The 14,480-nt window shown below is 38.6% G+C and overlaps 1 protein-coding gene across 12 annotated transcripts in view; it reads left to right on the forward strand.

Moving 5' to 3' along the window:
- The window catches only part of unm_hu7910 (un-named hu7910), a 238,752-nt gene that overhangs the window by 48,627 nt on the left and 175,645 nt on the right, over positions 1 to 14,480 (forward strand). For all 12 annotated transcript variants that reach the window (XM_041189895.1, XM_041189898.1, XM_041189900.1 and 9 more), the window contains one exon: positions 5,501 to 5,569. In XM_041189895.1, coding sequence (XP_041045829.1) covers positions 5,501 to 5,569 — 69 coding nt within the window. The remainder of the gene's footprint in view (positions 1 to 5,500; positions 5,570 to 14,480) is intronic.

Raw genomic sequence — 14,480 nt, forward strand, 5'->3', positions numbered from 1 at the left:
TCAAGTGGCCATATTTTCAGTAAGAAATTAGGAACATTCCATCTTATGATAGCAGTGGGCTTTGTGAATGTTAGATTAGATTGATCAGTCAGCCATCTTGGATCATTGAGCTGTGCCTTCCTACAAGGTAGACATGTAGACGTTTTGTTTCCATGTATAGTTATATAACGCTGATGCATGGATCCAGGTTTAAACATACTATGCTCTGACGTCAATTAGTAAAACATTTCAACAAAAGAATTGTGATAACAGAACATTCATCATATATGCAGCTACTGTATTCACGTTTCAGTGAGCAGTGGATCAAGATCACTTTAGAATATACCATGGTATGCCCTATTCCCTGCATAGAAGACCTTTTCAACTCTTTTGTTGATTCCCTGCAATACCTCATATGTGCCTTTATTCAAAGAAGGTGAGAAAATGTATAAAACACAGCAGAGCAGTTGAGTGGTTAAATTTAGGAACATTTTTGAGCTTCACGTTCTAATAATTGAGAGTTCTTGCATGTTGAAATGGGGCTGTAATAACTTGGTTATATTTCTGATTTTGTTGGAAGGCTATATGCATAGTTAGGCCAAGACTCCTTGATGCACTGTCAGCCTAATTTGCCTTTCCCATGGATTTTGAACCGAGCCCCATCATACATATTCTTTCTTCCTCCCTCCAGTAATTTACTGCACAGGCAACAAGGTCGACAAGTTTTAAATGTACCAATGCTTAATGTTGTTTTGCAGAATTAATTCTCGTTTGTCATTAGCTGGCATGGTGATGTCTCCCTGTTGAACTCAGTTGAAACATATTGGATCCAGCGTTTGATAATCAGCCTTCAGGAACATCTCTGCCTTTTCAGGGCATTTGTTTCTGTGCAACTCCCAAAGACAGGCTGTTTGACAAGATAGTATTTAGATCCAGGAGTCACTGGTTGTCCCATGTCTCAAACAAAGCAATAGAATCAACTATAACAGATGATAAAAGCATAATTTCAATTATTGCACTTTTAGGAGGTTTGACTCCTTATCTTCTACTATACCTTGGCACTCTCATCTTTGGCTGTTCTGAATTGTTTTCAGTTTAGAATTATGCATACGACATCTGTTTTCTGTTCATTGCCACTTTCAGTATACATGACTGAATGTGATGGAACTTAGTGTGTGTATTTTCTTGGATAACCCAAAATACATTTTTAAAAGTGTGCACAGATGATGGGCTTCAAAAGACCAGATACTCCATCAGGGTTTTATGCAACTATATTGGGGTGGGGGGATGATTTGCTCCACGTGATATCAAGAAACAGCTGAAGTCACTGAATACTGCAAAGGCTATGGACCTTGACAGCATTCCGGCAATCATACTGAAGACTTGTGCTGCAGAACTAGCCACGGCCTTAGCCAAGCTGTTCCAGTACAGCTACAACACAGGCATCTCCCTGCCAATGTGGAAAATTGCCCAGGCATGGACTGTTCACAAAAAGCAGGACAAATCCAACCTGGCCAATTACCTCCTCATCAGTCTGCTCTCTATCATCATCAAAGGTGTTGTTGACAGTGCTCTTAGTGGCACTTAGACAACAATAAGCCATTCACTGACACTCAGTTCGGGTTCCACCAGGGTCACTCAGCCCCTGACCTCATTACAGCCTTGGTCCAAATATGGACAGAAGAGCTGAACTCCAGAGGATAGGTGAGTGTGACTGCCCTTGACAAGGCTGCATTTGACTGTGTGTGGCACTGAGGAGGCCTAGCAAAACTGGACAATTTAGTCAATGGGAATCATTGGGTGGGGGGAACTCTCCAAAGTTGGAGGCATACTTAACATGAAGGAAAACAAAAACAGAAATACCTGGAAAAACTCAGCAGGTCTGGCAGCATCAGCGGAGAAGAACAAAGTTGACGTTTCGAGTCCTCATGACCCTTCAACAGTTCTGAGGACATGAGGACTCAAAACGTCAATTTTGTTCTTCTCCGCCGATGCTGCCAGACCTGCTGAGTTTTTCCAGGTATTTCTGTTTTTGTTTTGGATTTCCAGCATCCGCAGTTTTTTGTTTTTATTAACATGAAGGAAGATGGTTGTGGTTGCTGCAAGTCAATCATCAGTCCCGGTACATCGCTTAGAGGACTGTCCTAAGCCCAACCACTTTCAGCTGTTTCATCAATGACCTTCCCTCCATCATAAGGTCAGAAGTGGGGATTTTCACTGATGATTGTACAATTTTCACCATTTGTGACTCCGCAGATTCTGAAGCAGTCCACGTCCATATGCAGCAAGACCTGGACAACATTCAGGCTTGGAATGATAAGTGGCAAGTAACATTCACAACACACAAGTGCCAGGCAATGGCAATCTCCAAGAAGACAGAATCCAACCTTTTCCCCATGACATTGAATGGCATTATCACAGCTGAACCTCCCACTATCAACATCCGGGGTGGGGGGGTGGTTTGATGGTGGTGGTTACCTTTGACCAGAAACTGAATTGGACTAGCCATATAAATACTGTGGTTATAAGAGCAGGTTAGAGGCTTGGAATCCTGTGGCAAGTGACTCTCCTCCTGACTCCCCAAAGCCTGTCCACCATCTATAAGGCACAAGCCAGGGGTGTGATGGAATACTCTCCACTTGCATGGATGAGTGCAGCACTGACAATACTCAAGAAACTGGACACCATCCAGGACAAAGCAGCCCACTTGATTGGTGCCTCATCCATCACCTTAAACATTCATTCCTGCCAACACTGACGCCTAGTGGCAGCAGTGTGTACCAGATACAAGGTGCACTCCAGTCATTCACCAAGGATCCTTTGACGGCACTTCCAAACCTGTGACCTCTACCGCTTAGAATGTCAAGGGCACCAGATGCATGGCAACACCACCATCACCTGCAAGTTCCCCTCCAAACCACACACTATCCTGACTTGGAACTATATCGCTGTTCGTTGTCACTGGGTCAAATTTCTGGTACTCCCTAATAGCACTGTGGGTGTTCCCACACATCGACTACAGCGGTTCAAGAAGACAGCTCACCATGACCTTAAGGACGATTAGAGATGGGCAATAAATGCTGGTCTAACTTGTGAAGCCCACATCCTATGAACACATATTAAACTGTATTGGTTGAACCATAATACTAAACGGTTTCCCTCCCCAACCCACCACCTCCCTCTCCTTTCACATCTGCCCTTGTAGCCGTGTTATCTTCTGAGAGAGACAAAAGAAACCAGGGCCAATTAAGGAAAGAAATACACTAACTCCCACACAGATCCCCTGAGGTGATTAAAACCAGTTCAGGAGATCACATGGACCAAGTATTGTCTGTAAAGACGCTTGCCTTTTGTATGACACACTCGCATCCTCAGTCAGGAACTGGCTCTGCTTCCTCTTCAAGGCATTCAGAGAGTTGGCACTAACTTCAACAGCTGAAGATGCGTTCCATTGGGCTGTCAAATCTCTGGGAAAAGAACTGCCTAATATCCAGTGTATTCCTACTATTAAATAGTTTAAATTCATTTTCCCTGGTACTCTCCAATCTCTTAAACTGGAATGATTCATTAATAGGGATTCTATCCAGCCCATCAATTATTTTATAGACCTCCAGTGGGCCTCTGCTGCTCTAAAATAGAGACCATGGTCCTTGAACCAATTTGAGTAGATGAGGTTCTTAAACCTAGGAACCATTCTTGTAGCTCTCCTGGACCTTGTCTAAGGCCACTATATTGCCCATCGTATGAGGGAGCCAAAGCTGGGAACAGTGCTGTAGATGTGGTTTGACTAGCAACCTACAGCCAAAATTTATATCCTTTGATTTATACTGAATGGTTCTATTAATACAACACCACATCTAGTTAGATTTTAGCTTCTGTTTCCTCTACATTGCTCACAAATCTTTGGTGATTTGTGCATAAGTAACACCAAGATATTTTTGTGTTTCGACTTCTTTCCGTATTGTTCCCCTAAAATACAAATATTTTGTTATTTAAACTAATTGTCATTTGCTATTGCATGGTCCACTTCCCCATTGCTTCTAAAGCTTTTTGGATTTGATTGTACTCCTCTGACTTAACCTTTGGGCAAATTTTGGTTGTATTTGCAAACTTACTTAGCATGCATCCAATACCGCTGTCTGGGCCATTATTAGAGACTGCGAAGAGTAATGGTCCGCGTATCAATCCCTGGGGGAACACCACTAATAATGTGCTTCCAAGCTGAACTACATCCCTCAACTGCAACTTTTCAGCTATGGAATTGAAGCCTTTCCTTGATAGAATTTTGTGAAGCAACCTGGTGTGAGGCATCTTATCAAAGGGCTTTCTGAAAGTCCAGGTAGGCTGCACTTACCAACTTTCCTCATCCAATATGGTGATTTCCTCAAAAATCTCAATTGGTTAAGCACTTCTTTTTTTTCAGATGCTGTTTTGTGAATTTCTGATGGCAGCATTGCCTTCTCCAGTAATCATATAAGGCATCTCATCCCTTGTACTATCTTCCCAATAATGGCTGCCAGCCTGACAGGCCTGTGGTTCCCTTGGCTTGATTTGTTACCCCCCCTCCTACAAGAATATAGAATAATGCAAAATAGAAATTCAGTAGCTCTGCCATAAACTGACAATCAATTTGAATCTCCCCCACATTATCCTTTAGTGGCTCTATGCATTTCTTAAATGGTATTTTGACTTCTGACATAGCTGAAAAAAGATACTTCCACTCTTACTGCGACAATTGTGCATCATCTTTTCCAAAGATCTTTGCATAGAATCAAACTTTATAATGCCGAAGGAGGACATTTGGCCCATCAAGTCTGCACTGGCTGTCTGAAAGAACATTCTACCTAGCCCCACTCCCCTGCCTTATCCCCATAATCTTGTGCATTCTTTCTCTTCGGATTGCAATCCAATTCCTTTTTGAATACCTCCAATTGAACCTGCCTCCACTCTCTCAGTAAGTTTGTTCCAGACTCCAGCCACCCTCCGGGTGAAATTTTTTTTCCTCTCCTCACTTTTACTCCTTTGGCCAATTATTTTGAATCTATGCCCTCTGGTTCTTGATACTTTCTTGGGTGGGAACACTTTTTCTCACTATTTACCCTGTCCATACCCCTCAGGAGCTTGAATACCTCTATCAAGCCTAAAAGCACTAATTTTATGGCAATTTTTGTATGTCTGAATGCATTTAAATTATTTCCACTTGTCATAAAGTATGGATGTTAACATTGCTTGATTGGAGCGATTTAAATAAGTTATCTAACTCTATGGAACGTCATCAGGTTCCTGTTTGATTTTTCTGAAAGAGGTTGATGCTCCATTGGCAATCTCTGTGGTCGTGGATTATGTACTGAGTGGAGTTTGTATGAAGAGTATGTTGTAATTACTCTCTCTATACTTTTCAAATTGTAAGCATCTAAATATTCAACTGCTCTAGTTAATTTTTTTCACGCTATGCATTCTTTGAAGTGAAATGTGTGAGGGTAATATAATTGTTCTCGTTCTTCCTTTCACTCCCAAATAGGAAAACTTGGAGTCTATGATGCTGATGGAGATGGTGATTTTGATGTGGAAGATGCCAAAATTTTGCTAGGCAAGCATATTCTGATTTTTTTTATTTTGCATGGAGTTTTAAAGTTGCATCTTTATTTGGCTATTGCATGACTGACTGGTTGGCGTTACACTTAAAAGCTAATGAGTGAAATTGTGTGACCTACATTGAACAATTTATGACTTTCTTTTATCCCCCTCTGCAAAGTTAAATTTGAGACTATAGGAAAAGCAAGGGCACTGAAATAATGCTCTGTGATGCAGCAAATGAGTATATGTAATGCATTGCCTAATAGGCAGAAGAATATACACAAGTATAATTTTAAAACAAGTGGTGGGATTGGCAGAAAATTTTCTTTTTAAAGAAAAAACATACATGTAAAATCATACATGCAGCTTTCACAGTACATTGGGGTTTGGGGCCATTACATATGGTGAAAACTATGTTGTTTGGACATCGGGATAATTTGACAATCTTCAGGATTATTTAGGGCCTAACAAGTGTAGTTATGGGCTTTGTAGACTCTAAGCATTGAGTTTCTGCTAGTTTGCATTGGATTTAGCAGTGCAATCTGGCTGTAATCTGCCAAATTAGTGTAAAACATTGCAAAGTTTTAAATGCAAGTGATGTTGAGCATAAATTTACTTTTTAGCAATCTTTTTTAATGCTGATTTGTATAAAAAGATTGTGCTGGAAGGCAGCCCTAACCAAAAAAATTGGCCATGCCCCAGGTCAGTATAACTGAGTTTCTGCTGATTGTCTGCTCATGGAAATTGAGCTTGTTTAATTTAGGTGCACAGGCACCAGTAGACATGTTCTAGAGTTAAAATGACATTACTGTCAGGTGGAAAAATATTCACTATTTATTAAAGCTTATTTTGTGTGATAAACCCATTTTCACCTGAGCTAACAACTACATCTGGTTACCACTGAAGTGCATTGAATAATTTTTAATGCAAAAGGAAAATAAATAAATGATTACATTCCGTTATGTTGTACTGCTGCATGGAATATGGAAGATTTTACATTTGTGGTTATGTAAATTTGAACCATAACTTTTTCAAAGAACACAGTTTGTGTCAAGTTTCCTGATCGAGTCCAAAATAGAAACTCTATATCATTATCTTTTGTGGGGCAGTGTCAAAGAGTTTCTGGTTTCTTATGATTTCCATGAGAGTGATCTGAGCTGTGTGAAATGTGCCTGGGTCATGTGGGCTTCTATAAATGGGTTCCAGCCCACTTGGCAGTTCTTGAGTTCCTGCAATACCATTTCCTGACTGGTGTATGTCCAATATTTATTGGAAGGGCTATGTTCCTCCTCATTGGGAGGATGCATTCAGAAAGTCTCAGGACAATCCAGAATATCTCAGCTTTCCATTTCCTTGTCTCCAAATCATCAGGCTCCAATCCCTCCTAAGAAGATTCAAGTAACAATATGAATCCATCAATTGAGCGAAGCCAAGGGCATGATAGCTACCCACCTGAGTTACTCGCGTCCTTATGGTGGCTTAGTGGTTGTGATACTGGACTAGTAATTTGTAGAACCAAAGTTCGAATGAGAATTTGAATTGTGTTTTAAAAGAAAATCTGGAAATATAAAGCTGGTATCAGGTTCCTTGTCACTTAAAAAAAAATCAGATTGTGATCAGACTTAGCTGGTTCCTTAATACCGTTTTGGTTATTGGATCTGCTGCCCTGACTAGTTTGGTCTGTATATAACTCCAGTCTTGCATTAACTTGGGCCTCTGAAATGGCTCAACAAACCACTTCAATGTGTCACCATCTTCTCAGGGCAGTGAGGGATGGGTAATAACTACCACCTATCCAGTGATGCTCATGTCCTGAGAATGATTTTTAAAACTGCCTTAAACTGACACCTCTCTTGCTGAAACTCTTCCAAGTTAAATATAATCTGCAGCACAGAAATGGGTCATTTGGTCAGACTGGCCTATTCTGACATTTATGTTCCCCATTCCAGCATAGTCATTGGCTTTTAAAAAAAATCTTAAGATAATTGCAGATTCCCCTTTGATACGGCTCACTTGTGATTATATACATGATGTTTTTTGCAACCATTTTGATTCTGAAACTACAGGAATTCTTTCTTTTCCCTTTTTCAGTTCTACAACATCAGCTAACGGTGCTTGTTTATAGCTTTGTAACGTTGAGAGCCTACTGCTCTCATTAAGACAGTTGGGTTAAAATATTAGTTAATTATGGAGCAATTCCTCTGTCTCTCAGTTTGCATATAATTGTGAATCACTTATGAAAGCAATGAAACATCAAAAATGTTGCATCTCATACTGTAACATCTGGTTCCTTTAGGTAGCCAATCAGTATATGGGATGCAGAATTTCAGTTACGTGGTGAGACTAGATTTGATATTTACAATGAGTGCTCTTAAAATTATCCTAGTTTTGGCCATTTATGTAGCTTGTAAGCTTATACTGTAGAATATGCAGTTCTTGACACCACTCACTTGAAACTTTTAAACAGCAGAATTTTGTTCTTTTGTTTTTGAAACTGCCCGCTGCATGTAGTTTGAAAATTTATGATACATTACTATTGCAAGACCATGTCGAGAAGCAGTTTTGCATAATCAGCTGAAGGATGTGTTGCAGAAGGTGCCTCTTCTCTGTTGTCAGAAAAAGCCACAGAACTGATGAAACAACAGAAAATCCACATGCAGGATTTACTTTCTTTATTCTGCAGTTCTTAACTATTTATCTAGGTACTGCCTCATTGGGGCATATAGAGGCTGAAGAGTGCAGTGCCACTCCACAGGACTGTATGAACCATGGCTGCTGATGGCTCTGATTTATGGTTTGGTTTTATAAGTTTTGGTGGTCTTGCATCTAAAGGTGCTTGTGGAAAATCTACTTTTGGTGGTGCAACCTCTGGAAGCAGCAGCACCACTTCATTTACTACATTCTGGCTGCCAGCAGTAACAATTTAATGCTTTTGTTGGCACTGCATCAAAAAAAATTACTCCTTCATATCAACTAAGTCTTGTTGCAGAAGTGCTATTAAAAAGATTTGTTTTTAATGGTAAGCAGAACAATTAAAACTGCAGAAGCTATAATGTTATTGAAGTGTAATACTTCAAGTATGTAATATTTTTGTGAATAGTTTTATGTGCAGTATATGAAGCCCCTCACACCTCTGATACAGTTTTAAAGCTCGACGTTGAGAATTGTTACCTCCATGATTTAAAAATTTATTTTCCTAGGTGTGATAAATATGGTTGCATTTCATATGAAATACATAAATATTCTGTAATATTTAGTCACTGCATGTAAGAAGCGTGACCTGGGATTACAGAAATTGTGTTAAATAGCATTTGGAAACAGCAGTTTTGTGTTCTGCAGGAGTAAGAGAGCTAAATCTGAGATTGCAAAAATCACTTAGCTGATTCTTCAACTTAATGCTTCACAACTGTATCATTGTGTCAGGCAATAGCGTTTTAAATACAATGTGTCAGTATTCTGTTAGGATGACAGGTAATAACTTTAACTTAGAGTAACTGTTACCTATTTTGAGCAGAGTAATTATTTGTATTCTCTTATCTCACTATTTTCTGTGTCTGCTGTTGTATGTTCCTTCCAGGACTGGAATGAAAAGTCAACAAACCTCTTGTCTCAGATATAATCTAAGATGTTGGTCGCTAAGCGTAGTACTAAGCTAAACTTTTATTGATTTCAATTAGAGCTGCATTGCTCTAAAATAAATGTTCACTGAATGCATTAGACGTAGTCGTAATTTAAAAAAAAAACTGTTACATAAACCTTGTTACCTGTATTTCAAACGTTTGGGAACGTTGTGGACCAAAAGGTACATGTTGTATGTTGTATCCAATTGGATTCTATTGCTCTAGTTACAAGTAGCAAAAGAAATAGAGTCACCAAATCCAAGGGAGTACACTTCCTGATTTGTATATCTAGTAGCTGTTGCCTCAATTAGAATTCTGGTCCTCCTGTTGTTGGCGATTTTTGGGCTGTCCTAGTTACACCCTGAAAAAAAAATAATTAATTGAATATTTTGTTGAATAGAATCTTTGCCTCTACCTTTACTCGCTGATCGATGAATAAGCAAAAAGTTTTTTTTGGTCAGGGTTTGGGGTGATGAGGATGGAAAAAGAAAAGAGTAGAAGAAGGAAGAACCAGAATTCTTTGTGACCAGTAATGATGTGTGTTTATGCTGTAATGCTTGGATATTCACATCCCCGTTTTCTTGTAAATAAGATCAGATGTGGGATGTAGAACCCTGCAGTTCTATATTCTTCCATTTCTGTCTGACCGCCTCTTTCTTTTCTCTCCTTTTCCTTTTTATTCTTATGTAGGCCTCACTAAAGGTGATGGTAGTAATGAACAAATTGATACACTCGAGGAAGTCCTAGATATTATAACAGAGGAATCCTCAGATTGGGTTTATGGTTTCCTCTCATTTCTGTATGATGTAATGACGCCTTTTGAAATACTAGAAGAAGAAGAAAATGAAGCATCAGAGGATGTTGCTGGTACGTCAGAGAATGCAGGGGTTCAGGGAAAAGAAAATTGTGTAATACTGGATTTACAGAATCAATAGCTTTCATTCTAAAATCCTTCATGAAGTTGAGGGGAAAATATCAGAAAGATTTATTTGAAGACCAGCACAAATAAATTTGAGTATAGAGAAGAAATAGAAGTCTATTGAGGGTAAGGTGTTATGTGATTTCAGCAATGAGTTTTAAGATGCACCATTAAAATGCTTGTCAAAGCATTGTAGTACTATAAGTAGCAGCAATGGACAGTTTAAAAAAATGTGAAAGCCCTTAGTTAGCTAACTCATATGGACTGTTGATTGTTTATATGAAACTTTGATGTATATATGAAATGTTATTATAAATCATCTGGTTTTACAACCTACCAAATTCTTTCTGTGGCTGATTGCCATAGGGAGTGGGTAAATGCTTACACGTGAGTGTAACTTACTACTTCTGTGTCTGCTTTAACACAGCCAAATTCATGCTTTTGCGCCTTTTCTTCCTGTGTATTTTTGCACTAATGTTAACGAGTAGAGAGCTGTAGTTGGTTGCCATTGGGCTGGCACATTAATGGTAATGTACTAACAGAATTGACCACAGCTTGAATACTTGTGCATAATTATGCATAGGAAACTTTGCATGTTTACATAATGTAAATAAGACTCTTCTGTTGATCTAATCACTGTTCCAATATTTAAGAATTTATTTGTTTTTTGTTTGTACTGTATACTAATGTATGAATAGTTCTTGTGTCAAGATTTTCTGGTTGTAATGTCAACATAGCATGAGAAGTGTGTAATATGGTATCTTTAGTGAAAATCACACTAAATTAGCATGTCTGTAATGTTTTTGACATAACTGATTCCGTCAAATGATACTAAAATAAATAAAATGTAAAGATTTGATTTTGCTTGCTGTTATTTAGTAATTGTTTCAGTTGCATTAACTGCACAATGCTTTAATGGGCATTCTTGTAGAAGGATCTGGAATTCTCAACTCCAATGCTTGGTTACTCATTGATTTGATGGCACAGGTGTTTGCATTTTTTAAAAAAATGCAGTAACTTAGACTTAAAAGTAGACCCAGTTCTAAGACATCTGTGTTCCATTCTGAATTTAATTTTATGCACTTAGTTGCTGATTGTCAAATATAATGGAGAGTATATTATAAATGTGATACATTGAGAATAATAGATGTAAAATATAATGCCCATATTCAACAATGGGACCATGTTTGAAGAATGGGATATTTAAACGGTTCTATTTAGCAAGGTTTTAAAATGTTTTGTAAAGTTGCTGCAGTAGAAACTTCTGAAATATTGGAGAATAATTTGTCTTAGAATTTCTCATATTCCTTCCCTTCAATGGAATGGAACTTGCTTCCAGCAGTCATGCAATTAGTGTTATGCTTTAACTTCAGGAAGGATACACTGTTTCTAGCGTGACACATGCAAGGTTAAAGAAATTTTGAAGTGAAGTCAGTTCCATGCAGAATAGGAAAACGACAAATAACTTGACTTAATTTCTTTTGTAGCAAAAACGATTTTCATAATTACATTTTTTTTCCATGCGTCCTTTATATTCCAATAAACGTACTGTTTTTACTTAATCATGCTGAATTATTTACTTGGTGTTGCAAGGTGAAGTTATGGTACATACTCCAGAGACCACTGAAATAATGATTAAATGTGTGACTGTATATATTTGTTCTCGTAACCACAATGCTAATCTAATATTAGAAGGATATGTGCATTCTAAATTTTCAATGTTCTCTCTGCAGTTGAACAAAAACATTCAGTTTTCATCCAAATGAATGGGGGTGGGTGGTGTCTGGACGGACAGGTGGCAAGGGATGCGGGGCGTGCTCACAGTATGTTGCAAGTACAAACTTAATATTGTGATTTGACAATGAGATTCTTTTTAATCCTTAACCTGTATTTAATCTGCATTATTTACTAATTGACCATACAACTCTGTTTTGGTTAAGATATTTAAAATTGTTTACCTTTGGTTACTGAATCTTGAGTAATAGGTTCAGTTGAATTTTGTACTTTCTTGGAATTATTGTAACATAAACTCCATCTTTCTTTGAAGTGTTTACAGCGTTACAGCGTTACACTTGTTAAGTTGAATCGAAGAAAAATCTTCTCATCTTTAAGGAACAGATTGAATTTCAGTGTTTCATAGAAATTCTCCTGAATAATAATTATTAGATTTGGTAAAATTTTTAAAATCAGTGCTTTTTTTTCAAACTGAAGTTGAGTATTTTGAATATTGTCCAGAACCCCTAACATGCTCTATCAGAGTGGTAGAAACAAGTTCATATTCATGATCCTCCATGTGGTGAGTTCTTGGCCTTATCCGAGGCATTGCATATGGGAGGTGCGTATGAGCTGCTCCTTCTTAATAGAGAGGAGCAAAATATTGGAGTCATGTGAACTGCTTTCACGCTGTCAAAAAATCCAACTTCAGATTTGTATTTTTGAGCAGAGAGAAGTCTCAGCTGGAGATGCTCTTAAGGAAAGAATGAATCATTCTCATGAAGCATCTTTACATGTCTCTATGTTCCAAAGAAATTCGTTTATGATTACTTTAAAATATTATGCAGGTGAACATGGATGTTCTTTGTTTAATTAGTTTTATAAACATTAATGAAATGATGGCTTAGGAAAAATGTTAGCCAGGACACCAGGAAAATTTGCTGCTTTTTTCCCAATAGTGCCATGGGATCTTTGATTTCCATCTGAATAGCACGATTGGCTTAAGTGCATCATCTCATTCAAAGGAGGGGAATGGAATGCTCCCTGCACTGAATTGCCAGCCAAAGTTGTGTATGCTGTAGAGTCTGAGTCCTAACTGGAAGCATAACACTTTGCAGTGTAAAGTGCTTTGTTTTTGTTATTGCAACAAAGTTACTATTTTTTTAAAGTGTGTCTGTGTGTGTTTGTTCCTATGACGTGAGCAGAATTTGATTACTTGGCATTATCCAGTGCTTCGTTGAGAATGTGCTATCTGGAAAAGACTTTGCAATTCTGCACTTTACCACAATTGAGTTCTGCTATACCAATATAGCATACAAAAGCAAAGTGGTGCCGATGCATGAAATCTGAAATTAGAACAGAAAATGTTGGAAATATTCAGTAGGTTTGGCAGCATCTATGGAGAGATAAACAAACTGCTCAACGAGAATTCCCAATGTTTTGTTTTTGTTTCAGTATGGTAGAGATCTTCTAAATGGCAAATTACCCCGGTGGCTCAAAAATTTGAACAATTATGTAGTAGAGGAACAAATGGTATTCTCCACTAACAGGATGCTGCTAAGCCAAAAAGACAGTCTGCCTATCACACAAATGAGTTATGTGGTCTATGAATTTCAGTCCCGGTGTGATGCCAGGCATGTATGCCATACATCCAACAACTGGATCGTATCAAATGGCTGTTCGCAACAGGCAAAGTACTGACTGTATAAAACCAACTTGTGCTTGCATAACTCAAAACATTATGTACAACATTAGGTGTGATTCGTGTGATTCTGCGATTGGACAACACTTGCTAAATAGTCCTGATTATGCTAAGAATTACAATGAAAACCAATTTAAGATTATTAGTTGGGCTTGCAGTATGGCTGACACATGATAGAAGTCACATACCTTCACACACAGGGCCACGTCCTTTGCAGACAGAAGGTGCGCCCTTTTCAACTAAACAAAAGCTTGGGTGACAGTCACTCCCTGGCCCGTTCCCCATGGCAATTCATTGACCATTTGGAGTCGATGTGTTGGGTTTGAATTTGAACAAAGGCTTGGCAGTTAACCATTCTCTGCTGCATTCTTCATGGCCAGAGATGCCCTTGACATTGCCACGACAGACACAAAATTGCTGCAGTATGGGGAAGATTGGGGGTGTTGCGGGAGGCTGGGCAAGATGGACTCTCATCATGAGCAACAACACTCCTTGATTGCTGATACCTTGCACTCTGATGGAGGGGCCCTTTGCCGTGTCAGAGCATCTCTCAAGGAAGGAGAAAGCGATGCAGGCAGTGTTCTCCAAGTGAAACTCGACAACGCAGAATTGTGTTCTTAAACGAACACATTCCACTTGAACTTTTATTCACAGAAATCTAATCGTGCAAAAACTGCCATCCGTCCCTTTCTGACACACGGTCTGGGGTTCGGGGTAGGTGGAATGAATAGTTTTAGCTGGCTTGCCTGCCCACTAGATTTGAGGTTTGTCTCCCATTCACCGGACTATAGTGTGTTTTGTTTTGGATTTACAAGGATGTTGCAATTTGCATGTATACAATAAAGAAAACGATAAAAATAGTGGCAATATCTTCCAGAATGTTAATGTATAAATGGCTTAAAATGGAGCTCATTTCAGTCAGTTAATTACTTGATTTATATGTGAGCACTTCCTCAACTTGTAGACTGTC

The sequence above is a fragment of the Carcharodon carcharias genome, chromosome 6, assembly GCF_017639515.1.
Source record: "Carcharodon carcharias isolate sCarCar2 chromosome 6, sCarCar2.pri, whole genome shotgun sequence".
Classification (NCBI taxonomy): Eukaryota; Metazoa; Chordata; class Chondrichthyes; order Lamniformes; family Lamnidae; genus Carcharodon; species Carcharodon carcharias.